The sequence below is a fragment of the Sorex fumeus genome, unplaced genomic scaffold (assembly GCF_029834395.1).
Source record: "Sorex fumeus unplaced genomic scaffold, SorFum_2.1 ptg000051l, whole genome shotgun sequence".
Taxonomy (NCBI): domain Eukaryota; kingdom Metazoa; phylum Chordata; class Mammalia; order Eulipotyphla; family Soricidae; genus Sorex; species Sorex fumeus.
Window position 1 is genome coordinate 23,021,850 of NW_026606108.1, and position 21,081 is coordinate 23,042,930.

The 21,081-nt window shown below is 45.6% G+C and overlaps 1 protein-coding gene across 2 annotated transcripts in view; it reads left to right on the forward strand.

The window, feature by feature from the left end:
• Positions 1 to 21,081, forward strand: part of SNX24 (sorting nexin 24) — a 148,454-nt gene that overhangs the window by 78,480 nt on the left and 48,893 nt on the right. For both annotated transcript variants that reach the window (XM_056124372.1, XM_056124371.1), the window contains exon 3: positions 11,777 to 11,881. In XM_056124372.1, the coding sequence (XP_055980347.1) occupies positions 11,777 to 11,881 (105 nt within the window). The remainder of the gene's footprint in view (positions 1 to 11,776; positions 11,882 to 21,081) is intronic.

Here is a 21,081-nt window from a genome sequence, read left to right on the forward strand (position 1 = left end):
CCCCCCCCCCAAAAGAAAAAGAATTGAAATAGGCAGACATTTCATCTGAGTATGAAATTTGGCTGATTTTCCTGCCACACTGTGTGACTTTCTCCTTTTACTATGATTCTGGTTTCTCTCTCTTTGTATTTTATTGTTGCTAGTTTTTGTTTTCTTTGTCTTAGGGAAGGGGGAAACACCCAGCATTGCTCAGGGCTTACTCCTGGCTCTGTGCTCAGGATCACTCCTAGTGGAACTATTTGGGGTGCTGCAGATCGAACCCAGGTCTGTGGCATGCAATGCAAATGATTTGTATCTGCTGCACTATCTCTCAGACTCCTTAGTGCAATTTTCTATCATACACACACACACACACACACACACACACACACACACACACTGAGTTTTATTATGTCTTTCAGATATTTTATTTTAGAGAAAATGCCTCTCTTTGAAGTACTGTTTAATCTGTTCTCCTATTCTCATTTTAGGTCTGTGCTCATGATTTTTTTGAATGGTCCTGCTCTTCTGCCTGAGCTTGCATACAATTTACAGTGTGTTTCTCACTTGTTAGCAGCTTTCATAACTCATCTTCCCTAGTTTAAAATATGTGTGAGTCACTAAGTGCTCTGCCCCTTTGGAATAAAAGTGTATGTCTCTTCTCCACATACCACAGAGACATGGGCATGCCTCCTGGCTGTTTATCATGTGAATTTTCAAGCAGAGTTAAAACCCTTAATATTTGATAGTTTTTCTAGATGTCCCAAGAAAGTTCTTAATTATCTTTACTTCTCCTGGGTGTGATAATTAGATCATGTTATAAAGGTAAAAGGTAAAGGCCCTCCCGTTGATCGTCGATTTGCTCAAGCGGGCCCAGTAACGTCTCCATTGGAGACTTTGTTGTTATTGTGTCTGGCATATCGAATACTCTCGGTAGCTTGCCGGGCTCTCCGAAGATCATGTTATAAAAATTATAAAACTTTTATAATTATTGGTGTTAAAATATGAGATATTCTAGTATTAAAGTAGTCTGGTATTACTCTAATTGTTTGAAGTTTTCTTCGGGTTTCTTTATCTTTGGGAAGAGGTTGGTTTTTTTCCTATCTACATTATTTTCTTCCCTGGAAATAACTTTCATATTATAATACTAATTCTTACAGAAAGTGAAAGGGCAGGGTAAATAGCCTATTGTTATCCATGAATATTTCTTCTATCCTAATATAATTTGTATTTTTCCTTGCATATTTATTTTGGTTTGGGTGCCACTCTCAGCAGTGTTCGGGGCTGTTCTTGGTTTGTTCCTCAGAAGCAACCCATGGTGGTGCTTGTGGGTCCATCCAGGATTCAAACCAGGATCAGTTGCATCCTAGGCAAATTCCTTACCTCTAGTCCTCTCGCTCAGGCCCTCTGCTGTAAGTGGTTTTCACCCAGCACCTTTCTATTATGGCCATGATGTTCTTTCTTTTGCTCAAGGTTAAGATGTTTGTGTCATATCCCAGGTCTATTTTCACTCCTTCTGATGTTCCTAAAGGCATCAGGTATCTTTGCAGAGCCATGATGAGCATTTGACTCCCTTTCCTTGTAGGTTTTCTTGACTAGTCAGAGTATTTTGGAGTGAGAGCTTTGTCTCCAGTACAGTGTGCTTGAAAATGCAGATTCTCGGCTCCCACTCAGGCCCTTGGGATCAGTCGCCATATGGTGGCACCTGGGAATCTTCAGAGAAGGCCAGATGTACTCATGCACATGGAAGTCTGGGGATCCCTTCTGCAGTTCTGTCTTCAAAGGCATCGCTTAGGCACAGCCCACCCACCCTGCCCTGGTAGTGCTACGTCCATCATGGCAGGACCCAAGCAGCACTGCATCCTCCAGCTTGAGCGCTGAGCCATTGACCAGATCTGGCAAGTCCTGCAGGAGTCTCTTAGGAGGCCCCTTTCTCTAACCACAAGATGCATCTTTCTCCCTTCCTTTCCCCTTCCCCTTCCCTTCCCCTTTCTCTCTTCCTTTGCTTCTTTTTCTTCCTTCCTTCCTTCTTTCTTTCTTTCTTTCTTTCTCTTCCTTCTTTCCTTCCTTTCCTCTTTCTTTCTTTCTTTCTTCCTTTCTTCCTTTCTTTCCTTCTTTCCTTTCTTCCTTTTTCCTTTCTTACCTTCTTTCTTTCCTTCTTCCCTTCCCTCTCCCTCCCTTATCCATCCTGTATGCAAGGTCATGGGTTTGATCTCTGGTACAGAGTGGATTTCTTTACTCTCTTCCTCACCACATTCCCCTATTGGGTACATATTTCATATTTAATAAATCTGGTCATTAGGGTAATTTTGGTGCAGTTGCTCTTCTGCTGTTCTTTAGGAGTCGCTGGGAGCAGTATTTTGGTTTGGAAGAAGAGTTTCTCTTGTGTGAGTTTCAGTCTTTGGGACTCTGATCTCAGTAACCCGTCCTGTTTCCCTTGTCTGCCCCAGTGCTGGAGCAGAGCAGACCCCAGTTCTCCTGGTCAGTGGTCTCTGTTCTCTACCCCCTGCCCTGCCAGAGGAAAGGTCATTGGTGAATAATTCCTAGTTCAGCTGGGATGGCCAGCCACGTGCACATCTGTGCTGACCCCAACCGCACCTGCACCTGTCACACCCCACTGGAGCCCAGCTGTCTGCCACTTTATGTTTTCATAGTGCATTTAAAATGCAGTGCAGGCCACACAGCACAGTGGGTGAGGCACTTAGCTTGCATGCAACAAACCTATGTTTGATGCCTGGCACCCCATATGGTCTCATAAGCCCATCAGGAGTGATCCTGAGCACAGAGCCAGGAGTTAGCCCTGAGAGTTGCCAGGTGTGGCCCAAAACCAAAAAAAAAAAAAAATGCAGTGCTTTCTCTGACTATGCCTCATTTATATGAATGTTCTATGTCTGATTAGGGTATGTTTTTGCATCTTCTACTTAATGCAGACACTTAAGCAATGTCTATAATATTTTCTAGTGGAAAGCCAATATTTCCTTTCTTTTTTCAAAAAAATTTAATATTTCCTTTCTTAGGATAAAACACACTTTGTAATTTTATAGACTTGTTCATATTTTCCCCTTTAAATTTTCTTAAATTTCACTATTCCTAAATTTTATTTACATTTGTAGGATTTACCTATTTCATATAAACTCTAAAATGTATTAAGCACTGTCCTCCCATTGTTCATGGTTTTGCTCGAGTGGGCACCAGTAGTGACTCACAACAAATTATGAGACTTGTTGTTACTGTTTTTTGCATATCAAATATGTCACAGGGAGCTTTCCAGGCTTTGCCATGCAGGCGAGATACTCTCGGTAGTTTGCCCGGCTCTCTAAGAGGGATAGAGGAATCGAATCCAGGTCGGCTGCATGCAAGGCAAACGCCTTACCTGCTGTGCTATCACTTCAGCCCAGAATTATCCATAATATTCCTTACATTTGTATACCTCTAAAAAAAGGTTTTGTTTTAAAAAGAAATTTTTTTCCTATTTACAATTTTATGGTGACTCCTTCAGGGTCAGGGGAATGGGACCCATTGTAATTACTGGTTTTGGCATATCAAATACACAATGGATAACTTGCCAGGATCTGCTGTGTGGGCGGAATACTCTCAGTAGCTTGCCAGGCTCTTCGAGAGGGATAGAGACTTTGGGGGGCGGCCTCTAATCGCCCTTGTAGGTGTTCCCATGGTTCAAACCATATTTGAACCCTTTCAAATATGGTGCGGCAATCCTGGAAGATGGGTATTAAGTGTGTTATAATGTGTGGTCCAGAAAGCGTCCTGAAGCGTGGCAGCGACTGTGTAGTGGAGGTAGTGGAGGTCTGCCAGTGAGATATTTATCCTGTACCTGTAGGGGTAGGGTGGGTCTTCTGTGTGTAATCCAGTCCCTGGCTCGCAGGTGGTTGGTGGGAGCAGACAGGGCAGGGTAAGGTGGGGCTCCTAGTTTTAAACCCTTTGTCACCTGTGGTTGTTGGGAGCAGGCAGAGGATCTCAGTCCCCGGGTCTGTTGAGCCTGGAGTCCAATGTCTCAGAGTTCCACTTATCTTGTTCTGCGGGGCTTCAGTCGTGCATGAGTCTCGGCCCGAGTGTCCGGAAAGCGTCCTGGAGCATGGCGGCGGCTGGGTAGTGGAGGTAGTGGACTGTACTACTGTACAAGAAGGGAGACATCCACAACATTGGCAACTATCACCCAATCTGCTTATTGTCTGTCATCTACAAACTATTCACTCAAGTCATCCTGAATAGAACTGGCAGAACACTAGATGAAGGACAACCATGCGAGCAAGCCAGTTTTCGAAAAGGATTCAGCACAATTGACCATAACCACACAATAACCAAGCTCATTGAGGTTTCTAGGGAGTTCAAGATGCCGCTCTGTCTAATGTTCATTGATCTAAAGAAGGCCTTTTATTCTGTTGAGACGGAAGCAGTCATTGAAGCCCTAGCCAATCAGGGCATTCAAACTCAATATATCAGGATCCTCCGTGAGCTGTATTATGGATTCACTACCAGGATCTCACCATTCTACAAAGATGTGATCATTGATGTCAAGAGAGGGGTTCGGCAGGGTGATACCATTTCACTGAAACTCTTCAGTGCCACCCTCGAGAACACCATGCGGCGACTGGAATTGGAAGGAATGGGAGTGAAGATAGACAGTCGGCAACTACACCACCTCTGCTTTGCTGATGACATCATTCTAATAACACCAAACATTAGCCAAGTGGCACAAATGCTGGCCGACTTCGACCATGAGTGTGGAAAGGTCGGACTACAGCTGACTCTCACGAAGACAATGTTTATGAGAAACAGTCTCGTTCCTGATGTTCCATTCACTCTCAATGGAACGACCATCTCCAAATGCAACAGTTATGTGTACCTAGGTCAAGAAGTCAACGTGACGAATGATCTGGCACCTTAGTTGCACAGGAGGAAGAGAGTGGCTAGGAACGCCTTCAAGAAGAAATAGCTAAGAGGACGAAGAACCTCTGGCTCCAGGCACATCTCTTCGATTCCACTGTTCTTCCTGCATTAACATATACCTCAGAGACCTGGGCCATACACAAACAGGACTAGAACACTATTCGGAATTCCCAAAGAGGAATTGAAAAAGCTATGCTTGGAGTATCACGTTTCACTCAAATGAGAGAAAGAATCTGGAGTTCTGACCTCCGTCAAAGGCAAGAACAACTTTAATCTAATTATCACACCCAGGAAATGTTAAGTACAGTATTAAAATTTTAAATATTTAACAATCAATAAAACTTGAACTCTGTTCACAAACAACAACAAAAAAAGAATCAGGGACGCTGTCTCATTTATCAATGCATTGAAAATCAGAAGGGCTGAACACATAGTGAGATTTAGAGACAACCACTGGACTAGAGCCGTTACGGACTGGATTCCATGGGACATCAAAAGACCGTGTGGCCGCCCGCCTACAAGATGGTCAGACTTCTTCAAGACCCTGAACAACTGGTTTGAGGCTCTTCGTGTTCCTAGAATGAACAGACGCTATTGGGCTACACTAGCACACGACAGGGACAAATGGAGATGTTACTGGCGCCAGCTCCAGCAAATCGACGATTAACGGGAAGTCAAGTGATCAAGTGATACCTGTATGTAGGTGTCACTGCCTCCACGGAGCGGGGTGGGGGGGGTGTTAGGGAGAGAAAGAGAAAGAATGAGAATCTCCTTTTTGTAGGGAGGAGAGGAGAGAAACATAGTAAGAGAACAACAAATTGTCAAAGTCATCAGAACTTAAGATTTTGTCTGCCAACCTGAGCGTCCATTGGGTTGGGGGTCAGGCGGGGTCACTGGGACTCGGTGGGGACACAGCTCTCTAGTGGGGAGCCTGGTGCTGGAATGAAGGATGATGAACAGTGTGAGTAAAAGTATTGTAAATCCTGGTGCCTCTGATAAAAATGTTTTTTTTTAAATGTGCTTTCTCAGGCCCAGGAGAGGCATTTTCATTTCTAAACCCTTCATGGCGTCCCACATGCAATTGCAGACAAATGCTCCTTTCCCCCTTCCTTCTGCTCTCCTGAGTTGGGACCTTGAACACACACATGCACACACACACACACACACACGCACACACGCACACCCTGTTGCTCACTCAGGCCACTTGAACTCACGCTTGTGCATATGCATGAGCACACACACACACCCTGTGGTGCTCACTCAGGCCACTTGAATGCACGTGCGCCTGCGTGCGCGCGCGCACACACACACACACACACACACACCCTGGTAGTGCCCACTCAGGCTACTTGAACACACACACACACACACACACACACACATATCCTGGTGCTCACCCAGGCCCGTGCCCTTAAGCTGTGGTTGCTACGCACACTTCGTGGTGCTGGCTAGGACCCAGTTGGGCTCCTGCACTTGCCCCCAAGATGGAACTGTGGAACTGTGTCTGTAATATTCAGGCAGCAGGAAGTTAGCCCTCAACCATCACCCCGACCCCCTTTCACTACCTTATTCTTTGTAATTTTATTTTATTTTTAATTTAATCAAGGCACCTTATTTGCAAGCTATTCACAGTTGAGTTTAAATTAAAAGTAAAGTAAGTAAAAGTAAAGGCCCTCCCGTTGATCGTCGATTTGCTCGAGCGGGCCCAGTAACGTCTCCATTGGAGACTTTGTTGTTACTGTGTCTGGCATATCGAATACTCTCGGTAGCTTGCCGGGCTCTCCGAGAGGGGCGGAGGAATCGAACTCGGGTCAGCCATGTTGGCCGCTTGTAAGGCGAACGCCCTACCGAAATTATTTATTATGACACTGTGATTTACCAAGTTGTTCATAATAGAGTTGTTTAGGCAAATTAAATGTTCCAACACCAATCCCACCACTAGTGTACCCTTCTCCCCACCGTTGTCCCTAGTTTCCCATCCACCATCCCAGCCTGCCCCCCCCCACCTTGAGGCATAAGTAAATTTACTTCACATTGTTTGTTACAACAAAAAGGCAAATGGGATTATTTGATTAATGGGATCAACAAGAGTCACTGTCACTGTCACTGTCCTCCCGTTCATAGATTTTCTCAAGCGGGCCCAGTAACATCTCCATTGTGAGACTTGTTACTGTGTTTGGCATATCGAATACGTCACGGGTAGCTTGCCAGGCTCTGCCGTGCAGGCAAGATACTCTTGGTAGCTTGCCAGGCTCTCCGAGAGGGGTGGAGGAATCGAACTAGGGTTGGCCATGTCGGCTGCGTGTGAGGAAAACTCCCTACCCGCTGTGCTATTGCTCCAGCCCAACAAGAGTCAGTTGGTGATAATTGTTGTATCTTGAAATGATGTTACTGAAGTCATTATCTGAGGATCTCTTAAACTGGTTACTGCTAGTTTAGCCTTCTGTGTTATTGTTGAGGTTCATAGAGCTTGGTCATCGTCTGTCCAGACAGTGGAGTTTTAGACATTCAGTGTTTCAGTACTAATCCCACCACTAATGTCAGCTTCTCTCCACCAGTATTCCCAGGTTTCCTCCCCGACTGCCTCCTTGATTGACACTGTATGTTTTTATTTTTGTTTTCATGTTTGGGCCACTCCCAGTTATGCTCAGGGCATACTCCTGGCTCTGTGCTCAAGGATCACACCTGGCGGGCTCTAACTACCATGTAGAGTGCTGGGGATCAAACCCTGGTTGGCTACCTGCAATGTAAGAGCCCTACTCATCCCTCCAACTCCTTTACTGGCATGTCTTTAAGTTTCGTGGCTGTAGTTCAGAACTCAGTGTTGTTGACTCTGTGGCTTGGCTCTTTGGCTGTACCACTTCTCAGCACCACTGATGTACCAGAGGCCCTTGACCCCTGCCCTCCATTAACTCCCCTCCTTCTTTTATTACCCTCCCCCCACCTCCTTGTTGTTTCCTTTTCTATCCTTCTCCCTACACCCTGGAGTCATGGGTGATCTAAGAATTCCTCCTTTACTACTTTGGTCCTGGACCCCCTCCTGCCTGCACAGCCTGGGGGCATAGCGGATGCAGGGGAACAGAGAGGGTCAGCTTCTTCCTGAGGGTGCCCTGACTAGCATGGGTTTTGTGACTTCCCAGCTGTTGCCTGTTTCCCAAGCTCCACAAGGGCCTATGTTCAGCGGGGCAGGGCTCCCTTTCACATTTACGGACTCCCATCCTCATCACCGACTTTGGCTCCCAAATAAGTTTTCACCAGTTTCACTGAATGAAGGGCCTGTTGCAGAAGTATCCCTCTGCCCCCAACTGCTGAAAGGAGGAGGCATGTGGTATCACCTGGAATGTGTCTGGAGGGAGCCCTGATGTGTGTGTGGGGGGCGGGAGGTGGGGGGGGTGGAGAGGGATGGTGACGGCTGATAGCCAGAGACTGATTTGTGCCCAGGGTGTTCCCTTCACTACTACTCCAATCTTTTTTTTTCCCTATTCTTTTTTCTTTATGTGCTGAGGGTGGGGGGCAGTGTTTCTGGGCCCTGCATGGCCCCCTGCAGGCTTTTGAGGAGTCAGCTCTGAGTTAAGGTCTCCCACCTCTCACTGCAGAAAGAGGGAAAAGGAGTGGGCCCATGGACATCCTGGGACTGGTCTGTACCTCAAGGACCCCAGGGTAAGGGGGTGCTGTGTGCAAGCATCAGAGAGTCCATCTGCTGGACACAGCCTGGCTGAAACCGTTAATCATGGGCTGGAGTGGCAGAGGAAAATTTATCTTGTAAGCAGCTGGGCCTCCTGAAAACAGCACGTCTCGGGTTTGTCTCTCCTCATGGAAAGCAATTCATTACTCACCTCTAAAGGCTGTCACCCATCCCAGCAGCGATGACGCTCAGCTTCCTCAGCACCCCTGACAGGAATAAGAAAGAAAAATGTGCTCAGCACTCTATCTTCAAGATTAAAAATTACAATAAAATAAAACCAACAGAGAAAGACATGAGATGATTTTCTGTTCAGAAATTTAAGGAATATTGGGATTTGAGAGTTTTAAAATTTTTTATTTAATAAAAAAACATTTATAAAGTTAGTGATAATTAAGTTTGAGGCAAACAGTATTTCAATACCAGTCCACCACGAGTGTCAACTTCCCTCCACCAGTGTCCCTTGCTACCTCTGACCATTAACAGGCATATTTCAAAGTGCAGGGGTTATAGTTTGGGTCTCATGTTTTCAGTGTTGTCGAGTCTGTGCTTTGGTCCTGCAGCTGTGCAACGCTTCTACATCACCGGTGAAGCCGAGCCCCTGGCTTCTGTTTCCCTGTTGCTGCCCTTTCTCATCTTCTTCCATTCCCCCGAGATTTCTTTCTTCCTCAGTCCTTCACCCTGTACTCTGGGGTCAATGCTGATCTGGGCATCTCCCCTAAAGGATGTTTCTTTCAGTTTAAATGTAAATTTAAATCACTGCTACAGAATGATTTTTCAGTTTGGAACTTTGTTTTTTTGCTTGAGAAATGCTTAAAATAGATAAAATAAGAGTTTTATTCCTTTTAAAAATCTCTAGCTCTCAGGGCTGGAGTAATAGCACAGCGGGTAGGGTGTTTGCCTTGCATGTGGTCAACCGGGTTCGATTCCCAGCATCCCATATGGTCCCCTGAGCACTGCCAGGAGTAATTTCTGTGTGCAGAGCCAGGGGTAACCGCTGTGCATTGCCGGGTATGACCCAAAAAGAAAAAAATCTCTCTCTCTCTCTCTCTCTCTCTCTCTCTCTCTCTCTCTCTCTCTCTCTCTCTCTCTCTCTCCCCCTCTTTCTCTCCCCCCCACCTTTTCTCTCCCCAACCCCGTGACTTTTACTCCCAATCCTAGTACTGGGTCATTCACATCCATAAGTGATCATGATGAAATATTTCTCAAAATAAAATCAGTTTTTTTTCTTTCTCCCTCCAGAACTTTAACTTTCCAGCATTTTCTGCATGGTCAGACCATGGCCCCACCTAGACAGACTCAGTGCCCCTTCCTGAGTGGCCACGTCTCACCCCCACCCCCCTGCCCAGGCTGGCTATCTCCTGCCCAGGCTCTTATATTCAGTTTCTGCTGAAGGATAACAATCACACTTGCAGCCACTTCAAACTCCACCAGTGGATTCTTGCAGTTTCCAGGAGTTGGGAGTCAGGGTGCGGGTTGATGGGGTCCCCGTTCCAGGACACTGAAAGCAGAAATGAAAGTGCTGCCAAGGCTGGGGTCTCCTCCCAGGCAGGGGCCCCCTCCCACGCTCTCTGAGACAAGAGCCCATGCAGTCCCTGGCTGTCATAGGACCCAGGCTCCCAGTTCCTCGATGGTTGTTGGCCGTGGAAGCACTCAGCTGTCACCTCCAGCCCTTGCCAAGGGCCTTAGCATTGCAGCTTCTTCAAATCAGCAGTTTGCTAAGATGGGGTCTGAGGACATGTATGACTGTCACGCTACGTGAGAGGTGGGATGGTGCTCAGGGGTGAGACAGAGTTTTCCAGAAACTCTCGAAATGATTCCAAGTTCTAGTTCATGTGGTATTTCCAGGGATGCTGGTAACAAAAAATTGCACTTTTTAAAAAAAGGAGGGAAGGAGTATAGTGAAACCATATTCAGTGGTTCTCAGGACCTATTCCTAGTTCTCTACTCAGGGTTAAGTGACCCTTGATGGTGCTTGGGAGACCAGATGTAGTACCAAGTATCAAATCGAGATTGGCCATTTTCACGACCAGCACCACCTTACCCTACCCTCCATCCCTCCCTCTCTCTCTCTCTCTCTCTCTCTCTCTCTCTCTCTCCCTCTCTCCCTCTCTCTCTCTCCCCCCCCAGTTACTTATTTATTTTTAATGTGAAGTAATTATATACAAAGACTTTACATCAGAAAAGTTTTTTGTCAGGAGTAGGAGTGTAAAAACCATTTTTTGTCCAGATAAAACTTCAATATATTGATTTATTTTAAGATCATAAAGTATTTGCTGCTCTTATAATTTGTTGAATTGTAATTTTTTAAAGAAAAAAATTATTTCAACCTGAAACATTATCACGATCACGATCATCCTGTTGTTCATCGATTGCCTCGAGCAGGCCCCAGTAATGTCTCCTTCATCCTAGCCCTGAGATTTTAAAAAGTGCCATATTCAAGGCTCTTTCAGGAGTAGGAGAAAGAGACCCATCATTGTTACTGGTATTTGGCATATTGGGTACACCACGGGGAGTTTGCCAGACTCTACCGTGAGGGCAGGTAACATTCGGTAACCTGCCAGGTTGTCCAAAGTATGAATGAGATAATAAGATGGTTCACGGATGCATATGTGGCCACGCGCTTCTGGTAGCCGGGTTTTATAGTCTCTGGGTCTTGGCCATTGATGGGATTACATGGCGCTGGGGGTCAGATGGTGGGTGTGATCCCTGCCTACTGGAACGTGGAGGATCTGGGTGGAGGATGCTGAGCCCCAATCTGAGCAGGCTTGGCGATCTCAGCCCCGGGCCCCGCATGCCTTTGTTCCTCTGCCGGTACCTTCATGCATGTGGAGAGTGGTCTCAGCATTGTGGTGGCTGGTTCTGGAGGTCTTCGGCTGCCGGAGCTCTGTTCGGGGCGGGGAGAGAAACTCAACCCGCCCCCCTCCAAGGGGCCCCGGTGAGGACAGCCAGGCGCAGAGGCAGGAGACTCATTATACAATTTACAATTATATAACAATAAGAGCAACCACCACAAATACAAAATTCTTATCCTGAATACTAAACGTGTACATGTACAACTGTCTAAAGAATTCATGAACAGAATTTTAGTGTGTTTTCCTGTTTCGGAGATTACTGTCATTCACAGACTTTTACTGGCCTTTTCCCACGCAAATAATATCTTCATAATTGAAAGACATTTCTGTATTTTTTTCCTCTGTCTTACAGCTTAAAAAATGTATAAAAACCCCAGAAATGCCTTCTAAGCATGTTAGAAACTGGATCCCCAAGGTGTTAGAACAACGCCGACAAGGTTTGGAAACATATTTGCAGGTAAGATATGTTTAAATCCTCATTTAAGATATTATAGCCTAGATACTTATCTACCTCAAGTTATTTTTTTTTCCTTAGAACAAAATGGGGTGATACAAAATATGTCAAACAACCAAACATTCTTGATTAAGATGAAGTATGTTTAAAATGAAATATATGTCACTAATTTTGGTTCCAAATTGCCGGCCAATTTGGGTGGTTTGTTTATTTATTTGGGGGTAGGGGAGAATCGCAGGTGCTCGGGATCAGGAGGTCTGGAGACAAGGCACGGGTCTGGAGGCTAATGCAGGGCCAGGGTTCAAACTCACAGCCTGGCATGTGTGGGACCGTGTGCTCTGCCTCTGAAGCTGTGTCCTTTCCCCCATGTTCTTTCATCCTCAGTTAGGTCCCATTTAGAATTGAGTGGTGCTGAACTCTGTTGATCTCTTTAAGATTGGCTCTGGATAGGGGGTAGAGAAAATTGAATTGAAAGGTTAAAAGTGAGATAGCACCTGCCCTTAAAAAACAAAAACAAAAAACTGATATATATATATATATATATATATATATATATATATATATATTCTACAAATCCCTTTGATTTGGGTTTTGCTCCTCCCTTGAAGACGCGTCTCTTCACCCACCCCACGTCCTCATTCCGGCTTCAAGTACCAGGAAACTGAGTTTTCCCTGGGTTCCAGCTCTAAAATCGGCTGGAGTATAAACATCTCGTTGAGGCGGTGCAGTGAGCATTTGGGTTGTCAGAAGGATGCAGGAGGCTGCAGAGTCTGGAAGACAAGGGCTCCCCTGCCAGGTGATGACTGTCCACTTCTGTGAGTTGTGAAAGATCCCAGGAGACAGACGCCCCCCTGTGGTCCCAGCACTCTGGGAGCTCTGCTCTGGCAAGGCCGGGCAGGGGCAGGCTTGAGGTCGCACCAGGACACCGGGACAGCAGGCAGCAGGGCCCTGGGAGAGCAGTCTGGGTCTCAGGAAATTAGCTGGACTTTAGCTCTGCATTACTGAAGGCCTGGCGGGCTACTGCCCATCAGAGACAAAGGACTGGGCATCCCCTGCCCACCCTCCCGCTCTTTGCCTCATCACCCCTGCACAGCCGCACCCCGAGCACTGCTGTCCTCAGTGGACAACTCCTGGGACAGTGAGAGGCTGCTGGTGACTTCTTTCTCAAGCTTTTCTGCATGGTCATGCCTGAATTCCTGGTGAGGAGAAGCTGAGAATCCATCCTCCTGGGCTGACGCTCAGTGATACATTCAGAGCAAACCTCTCTCAGTGAGAGGCGAACTCCCAGCTGCCAAAAACTGCCCTGGCCATAGAGGCAGAAGGTTGGCATACAGGGTCCCGCACAGAATGGGGCAGCCTTACTTTTGTGTCTCTATTGACTTTTCCACACAGAGGGTCAGGGGGAGAAGAGATGAGGGGCACAGATGCTAGGAAGGTGTGGGTTCTCCAACCATATGAACATGTCAGCATGTGGGGCAGCCCAGCAGAGAAGAGACAAGTACCACCCCCACCCCCAAATGCAGTTAGAACATGGCCAAGGGTGAAACGTGGGTTCTCTGCAGCTGCAGGGGGCAGGTGGATGCAGGTGCTCTGACCTGGAACTCGGCCTTGGCTGATACTCCAACCCCCTCCCCACATTTTCTCCCACACTTCTGTTACTTTCAGCATCAGTATTTTCTGTTGTTTGTACATCCAGGCCCACAGATGCAGGTAAAAGCATCTGGCGCAGAGAAGAGTTTACTCAAGCTGAGAGTTTTCACTTCACAGAAAAGGGGGCTTGGGAGTCAGGATATGGGGAGGGGGGGGTTGGCTTCTTCCTCTTGTTGGTTGTTGAGTTGTGAGGCGCCTTTTCGCGCCACTCCCCCATCCCCAATTCTGTGCACAGAGCTAGGTGGAGCTGGAAGGAAGTTGTAAAGATGAGCAAGGCTATCTCTCTCCATCCACGGAAAGGCAGGTGCAGGCGCAGGCTCCCCTTCTGGAGGGCTCCCGGTGTCCGGGTCTCTGGGTCTCTGCAAGTAAACAGAGTTGACTGAGTTGCTGCAGCAGCCTGGCTACCTGGCTACCTCCAGGAGACTCCCCCTCACCCTCCAAGAGAGCAAACCCTGAGATGCCAGCACCCCACCCCCACCCCCACCTTCTTGGAAGGCTCCATCCTAGAGCTCAAGTCTGGTATGCTGATGTGCTAGGACAGTAAGCAAGGGCCATAGCAGCTTCAGCTCAGGGGAACTCAGCTATGCTCTGGGCCCCCCTAGCCCCACTCTTCCCTTCAGTTCGTGATCATGAACCCTGGGCTCAGTTTCCCTTCCCAGCTCTCCCTCTCATCCACGAACCAGCTCTTGCATTCTGGACACAGTGTTCAGTTGGCCATGCTGCTTTTATTTCACAGAGGGAGAAACTGAGGTGTAACAGGGGCTTGGAAGATTATATGGGATGCTAGTGTGAAAAGGGAGGGAATCAAACTCCTATCAGCTGTGTGAAAGGCAGGCACTTTACCCACTGAACACTCACTCCAGTTCCTGTTTTCTTGATTTCTGATAGTTTAACTTCGTCCAACCATCCGTGCTTTCTTCTGGCTCCTCTTTTTCTGAGTCTTTCTCTTGCCTGCTGTTGCATTGGTGGCGGATATTGTTTGTCCCTTTCCATTTCCTCCCTTTGTTCATATTTGTACATGTGGTCATGAGCAGCTTTCTTTGCTTTCCACTGAGCATTGTGAGGACCATAGACTGTTTCAAGTCTGGAATATCATCTGCATAAAGGATTCTGAGTTGACTGTTCTTACTTTCAACACTAGTAAACATTGTGCCAATGTGACCTCAACAATATCTGATTTCAAAAATCCGCTTCGGGGGAATGACATGCTAGCTCAGTATGCTGAATGCATGCTTGTATGTGGGCGGTCCAGGTTTGAGCTCAGCACTGCGTTCCCCCAAGCACGACTGGGTATCACTTAGAAATCACACAAACACATCCATTCTGGGGGCCAAAAGATAGGTCAGTGGTCAGGTGCATATGCTTTGTATGAGCTGGAACCTGAGTCTAAACCCAAGCACCACTTGGCTCCTGAGCATCACTGGGTGTAGCCCTAAAGGTGTAGCCCTAGGGCCCCCAGAACACCAAAGGACTGAGTGACACGGCATTCTCCAACCGTCTCTTTGAATCACCTGGTCCGGTTGGCCCAGTATTACCAGGGTGCCTCCTCCCCCAAAACCCCTGGACACTGCTTTGAGAGACTCCAAAATGCAAACGCAAAAATGCAAACAAAAATCCATCTTTGGCAAGGATGTGGCTCAGGGGTAGAGCACTGGGTTCACTCCCTGGTGCCCTTTGGAAACAGTAATCCACTGCCATAGCGATTCTTTTTCCCTGGTGTTGCTTTAAGATAGATAATTTCAAGATTTTATTTTTATCATTAGGTGTTTTTTTTTCTTAATTTAATCACATTGTATCTCATGGGTATTTCTTTTTTTTCTTTTTTTAAATTAATTTTTATTAGTGAAACACCGTGAGGTACAGTTGTAGATTTACAATTTTTTGTGCTTGGGTTTCGATTATACAATGATCAAATACCCATCCCTCCACCAGTGCCCATTTTCCACCACCATGGATCCCAGTATCCCTCCCACCCCCATCCCCCCCACCCCACCCTGCCTCTGTGGCAGGGCATTTCTTTTTGTTCTCTTTCTCCTTTTGGGTGTTGTGGTCTGCAAAAGAGGCATTGAGTGGCAATCATGTTCGGTCCATAGTCTACTTTCAACATGCATCTCCATCCTGGGAGGATCCTCCCAACACCCTTTATTTGGTGCTTCCTTCTCTATCTGACCTGCCCTTTCCCCTAGAATGCCCGGCTGGTCTCTAAGCCATGGAGTAATCCTCCTGGTACTGATCTCGGCTATTCTTGGGTATTAATCTCCTATTTTGTTACTTTATGTCCCCCAGATGAATGCAATCTTTTTATGTCTATCCCTCTCTTTCTGACTCATTTTGCTTAGCATGATACTTTCCATGTAGTACCACTTGTATGTAAATTTCATGACTTAGCTTTTCTAACAGCTACATAGTACTCCATTGTGTAGATGTAACAAAGTTTCTTTAACCAGTCATCTGTTCTTGGGTACTCAGGTTTTTTCTGGATTCTGGCTATTGTAAAGAGTGCTGCGATGAACAAACAAGTGCAATGTCACTTTGACTATACAGTTTTGCCTCTCTGGGATATATTCCCAGGAGTGGTATTGCTGGGTCAAATGGGAGCTCAATTTCTAACTTTTTGAGAATTGTCCTTACTGTTTTCCAAAAGGGCTGGACCAGTCGGCATTCCCACCAACAGTGAAGGAGTGTCTCTTTCTCGCCACATCTGCGCCAGCATTGGTTGCTTTTGTTCTTTTGGATGTGGGCCAGTCTCTGAGGTGTGAGATGGTATCTCATTGTGGTTTTGATCTGCATCTCCCTGATGATTAATGATGTAGAGCATTTTCTCATGTTTTGTGTTCAGGATATGCCAGTGGTGATCAGAATTTACTCCTGTCTCTGGGCTCAGGGAGATCACCACTGGTGGGGCTCAGGAGACCCAGTGGGATGCCGGGGAATGAACCAGGGTTGGCTGCCTGCCCACTGTACTATCATTCTTGTCCCCTTTCCTTTGTGTTTGATGGTTGTCTGGTTTGTCTTTTTTTTTTTTTAACAATAAAACCAGTGTTACCATCTTAGGTGTGCAGTGCTGCCGCATGCCCCCATCAGAAGCATCAGATCCCCTCCTGCAGCTCCCCGTCAGTGTGACCGACTTACATGTCTTTTTTAAACAGTGGCTCTCTAGTACTTCAGCCCCTTTTGTAGCAGTGCTTTCATGCACCTGGCCCTGTGAAGAAGATCAGGTTGTCTTTTGTAGTGCCAGGGACCCCAGACAGCAGAGTCACTGGGACTATGCTCAGCACATATGAGCAACACTGGGGGTCAAATTCAGGGTCTCAGACTTGGAATGCAGGTGCTTTCAATCTCTCAGCCATTCCCTATTTCTGTTGCTGCCACTTCTGCTTCTTTGTTGAGACTTTATACATTTCCTTCTTTCCTTCCTTCCTTCCTTCCTTCCTTCCATCTTTAATCATACCTTGCAGTGATCATGACTTACTCCTGGCTCTGTGCTCAGGAATCACTCCTAACCAGGATTGGTGGAGCCATGTATGGTGCCTGGAATCAAAGCTGGGTCATCCATGTGCAAGGAATGAGCCTTAACCTCTGTATTATCTCCCTGGGCCGAGTTTTTCTGTTTTTTTTTTTTTTTCTGTTGTTTCAGGCATGTTTGTGATTACTCATAGAAACCTTTTTTTTTTTTGTTCGTGACTGCCTTAAAAACATTGTCAGATAATTCTCATGTCTCTGTCATCTCTGTGTTGGCATCTATTGATTATCCTGCTCATTCAGTTTGAGATCTTCCTGATTTTTTGTTATGATGGATGATCGTGATTGAATCCTATGTGTCTGTGTGTTGTGGTTTAAGACTCGGTTATTAGGTAAGCCCCCTGTCTGACTTGGCTATCCCTCACACTGCTCAGACTGAGGAAGGTGTTGGGCGGGGGGAAGTGGGTGATCCCATATCCTGGTACACGTCTAAGTTACCACTGATACCTGGAGTATTACCTCATGTGGTCTTTTCTAACCCTCTGGGAAGGCTCATGTTGCTGGCTGTAAGAGTGAATGTTTTGGCTCCTTCTTTGGCCCCTCTCCTGCCCCCTCCCCTTGGGGGCCTCATTTTAGTGGGCCTTCAGGCATCTTGCTTCACCAGTGTGAGTGGAGGTAGGTGGGGCCTGGGACATTTTTCATGTAGTTTGTTTGCAGAAGGTGATTAGTGTCCACAGTTTTTCTGTTCTGCTAAGCCGTCTCTTCTGAGGACCTTTCATAAGAAATGGGTCTTATTGAGTCTTTGCCTCCCTCTCTTGCCTTTCCTGGTGACTGACTCTTTCTGCTCCAACTTGGAACTTGTGAGGGGCAGAAAGAATCCAGGAATGGACCAAGGATCTGGTTAGGAGGTCAGGATACAGACTTTGCATCTTCACAATCCATCCCCAGCACCATGTGGCACCCAAGTCCGCTGAACATTCCTAGGAGCTCCCCCTTCACCATTGCCACTCACTCCCGCCCCCTACCCCCCACTGAGAGAAAGAAAGTACAGGAAAGATAAAACTCTATTCTGTCATTCCTGGAGTCCAGGCTGGTCTCTTTTCTTTCCTGAGTCTTTCACCACCTTAGGCTTTATCTCTGCATCTGGGATTTAGTTGTATGCAATAGGAGGCACAGAGAAGGCCTGCCTGCTTCAGCCTATCCGAAGTGACCATCTGTCTATTGACAATTCAGTTTTATCTAATGTCATTTTTTTATTTCTGAGAATTCTTTTTGTTCTATTTTCTAAACTGCCCTGCTGTTACTTTATTTTATTTTATTTTTTGGTTTTTGACCCACACCCAACAGTGCTCAAGGCTTACTCCTTGGGGAGGGGGGGGGGGGAACGCTTGAGGACCACATGTGGTGGCAGAAATTGAACCTAGGCCACCTGCACCTAATTCACTGTACTGTTGCCACAGCCCTGTGGGTTTCTTTTCTTTCTTTTTTTTTTTTTAAAGTTAATGTGTTTAGTTGATTTTTTTTTTATTAGCGAAGCACCATGAGGTACAGTTGTAGATTTACAAATCTTTGTGCTTGAGTTTCGATTATACAATGATCAAATACCCATCCCTCCACCAGTGCCCATTTTCCACCACCCTGGATAATATCCCCCATCCCCCCTCCCACCCTGCCTCTGTGGCAGGGCATTCCCTTTTGTTCTCTCTCTCCTTTTGGGTGTTGTGGTCTGCAAAAGAGGCATTGAGTGACAAACATGTTCAGTTCATAGTCTACTTTCAACATGCATCTCCCCTCCTGGGAGGATCCTCCAAACACCCTTTATTTGGTGCTCCCTTCTCTATCTGAGCTGCCCTTTCCCCTAGAATGCCCAGCTGGCCTCTAAGCTATGGAGTAATCCTCCTGGTGTTGATCTTAGCTATTCTTGGGTATTAATCTCATATTTTGTTTAGTTGATATTTTCAAAACTTGTTTTCTTTTAATTCATTAACTATCAGTTTTCCAGGAAATATAATCCTAGGTACCATTTTCCATCTGAATCTGATGTATTTTTTTATTTTCTTAATTTAAGATATTTTTGACAATTTATGGAAATTCAGTAGATAGTGAATAACCTTATTTAAATTTTATCATAATTTTAACCAAGTAAACCCAAAGTCTTTTTATTCTTTAAAATGTGCAACATTTGCTGAAAAGGGCAAACAGCTCCTCATTGATCCAATCCCTGAACCTGAAGCATTAGCCTCTTTTTCGTTCATTGGCAATGCCAAAAATGGAACCCAGGGCCTCACACAGTTAAGGTATGTGTTTTCACACTGAATCACATCTCTCACCCTGAAATATAAGCCATCTTATAAATACTGATTTCAGATACAGCCTAAACAGCTTCTTGGTTGTCATTACTTCAGATTCTTTAACTTAGACATTACTGTTAAAATCTAATACTTCAGAAATCTTCCGAAGTTCTGTTGGAGAAACAGTGGCTAATATCTTCGCTGCATATTTGCAAAATACTTTCTTTTGTAGATTTATAAACACTGACCAGAATGATTAAATCAGAGACCCTATTGTACTTCTGTATTACTGGTTTCCTTCCTATCATATATGCTTTTGTCTATGATTTTATTAAGTCTTTGTCAATTGCATCTTAATTTTCATTTGTCATCACAGCACAAACATTATTCCACATTCCCTTGCAGACTGAGTTCTTGATGCCACATCATCTCTAGTACGTTTCTTGTAACTGAGCTTATCCAGGAGAACCCCACCCCCTTTTCCTCCTCTTGCATCTGAATTTGTTCATCTACAGTGTAACCTGAAATTGCATCATCTGATAATTTACATGCCATCAGTTTTGGTATCTATGTGCAGCCACTACTGACATGTAGCTCAGAAATATTTAAGACATTGCATGTCAAAATCAAGATGTTCTGCAAACATAAATTTCATATGGATTTCAGACCTTTATATATAAAGAGCATGAACTATCTCAGTTTTACCACATGTGAAATAATTTAAGTAAAGTATTGTAAGTTGAATGAGTGCCTTTGCATGGTCCCCATAAGTCATTAGGGCATTTCATTTGTTTAGTTTGCAAATTGGGAAGCCGTTTATTTCTCACTCTCCCTGATCTTGGTGATGGACCCATGAGTTTCTTTGGAGCTCATCTTTTTGATCCCCCTACACACCCCCCCCCCCCCCCACACACACACACCTATCACTGTCACTGTCCTCCCCTTGTTCATCAATTTGCTCAAGCAGGCACCAGTAATGTCTTACAGCAAATTGTGAGACTTGTTGTTACTGTTTTTGGCATATTGAATACGTCACGTGTAGCTTGCCAGACTTTGCCGTGCAGGTGAGATACTCTCGGTAGCTTGCCGAGCTCTCCGAGAGGGGTGGAGGAATCGAACCTGGGTCGGCCACATGCAAGGCAGACACCTTGCCCACTGTGCTATCACACCAGCCAACACACACATCTACCCTACCTTTAATAAGTATTGGTTTTTACCTTCATTTCACATGTCCTTGTGGTCCAGGCATGGGTGCTCAAAGTTCTAGGGCTCGTGCAGGACAGAGAGAGCTTTGCTGCTTGCACATTACTCAGAATTTCTGATTAGGTTTAACTTAAGGCTTCTTTAAATTCTTCAGTTCCCTATCCCAGGTACAAGTTTCAGAACTGTCTTGTGTGCATATATGTCTGTATGTATGTTTACATATGTATATATTTAAACAGAACATGTAGATTTGGGGGCTTCCCAAGCAGTGTTCAGGGTAGCTGGGGATCCGCATGTCTAACACATTCTTCAAACATGGACAAGTTCAGAAAACAAGTTGAATTATTTTTCTGATTGTAAGATTGTATTTGGCAGTGTTTGGTTCCAAATCTAAATGGATTTCCCATACTCTTTCTGTAGGTAATTTGGGGGTGGGGGGTGGGGGGGCATGTATTTCTGAATTGAATTTTTTTTAATATCTCTTTCTTCTATTTCATATTTGCATATGGGAAAGGCATAAACTTTGTCAATTTTTTTCCTGCATGTTTGCTATACAAAACTGTTGTTTCTTGGAGCCTTTTTTAAAAAAAAATATTT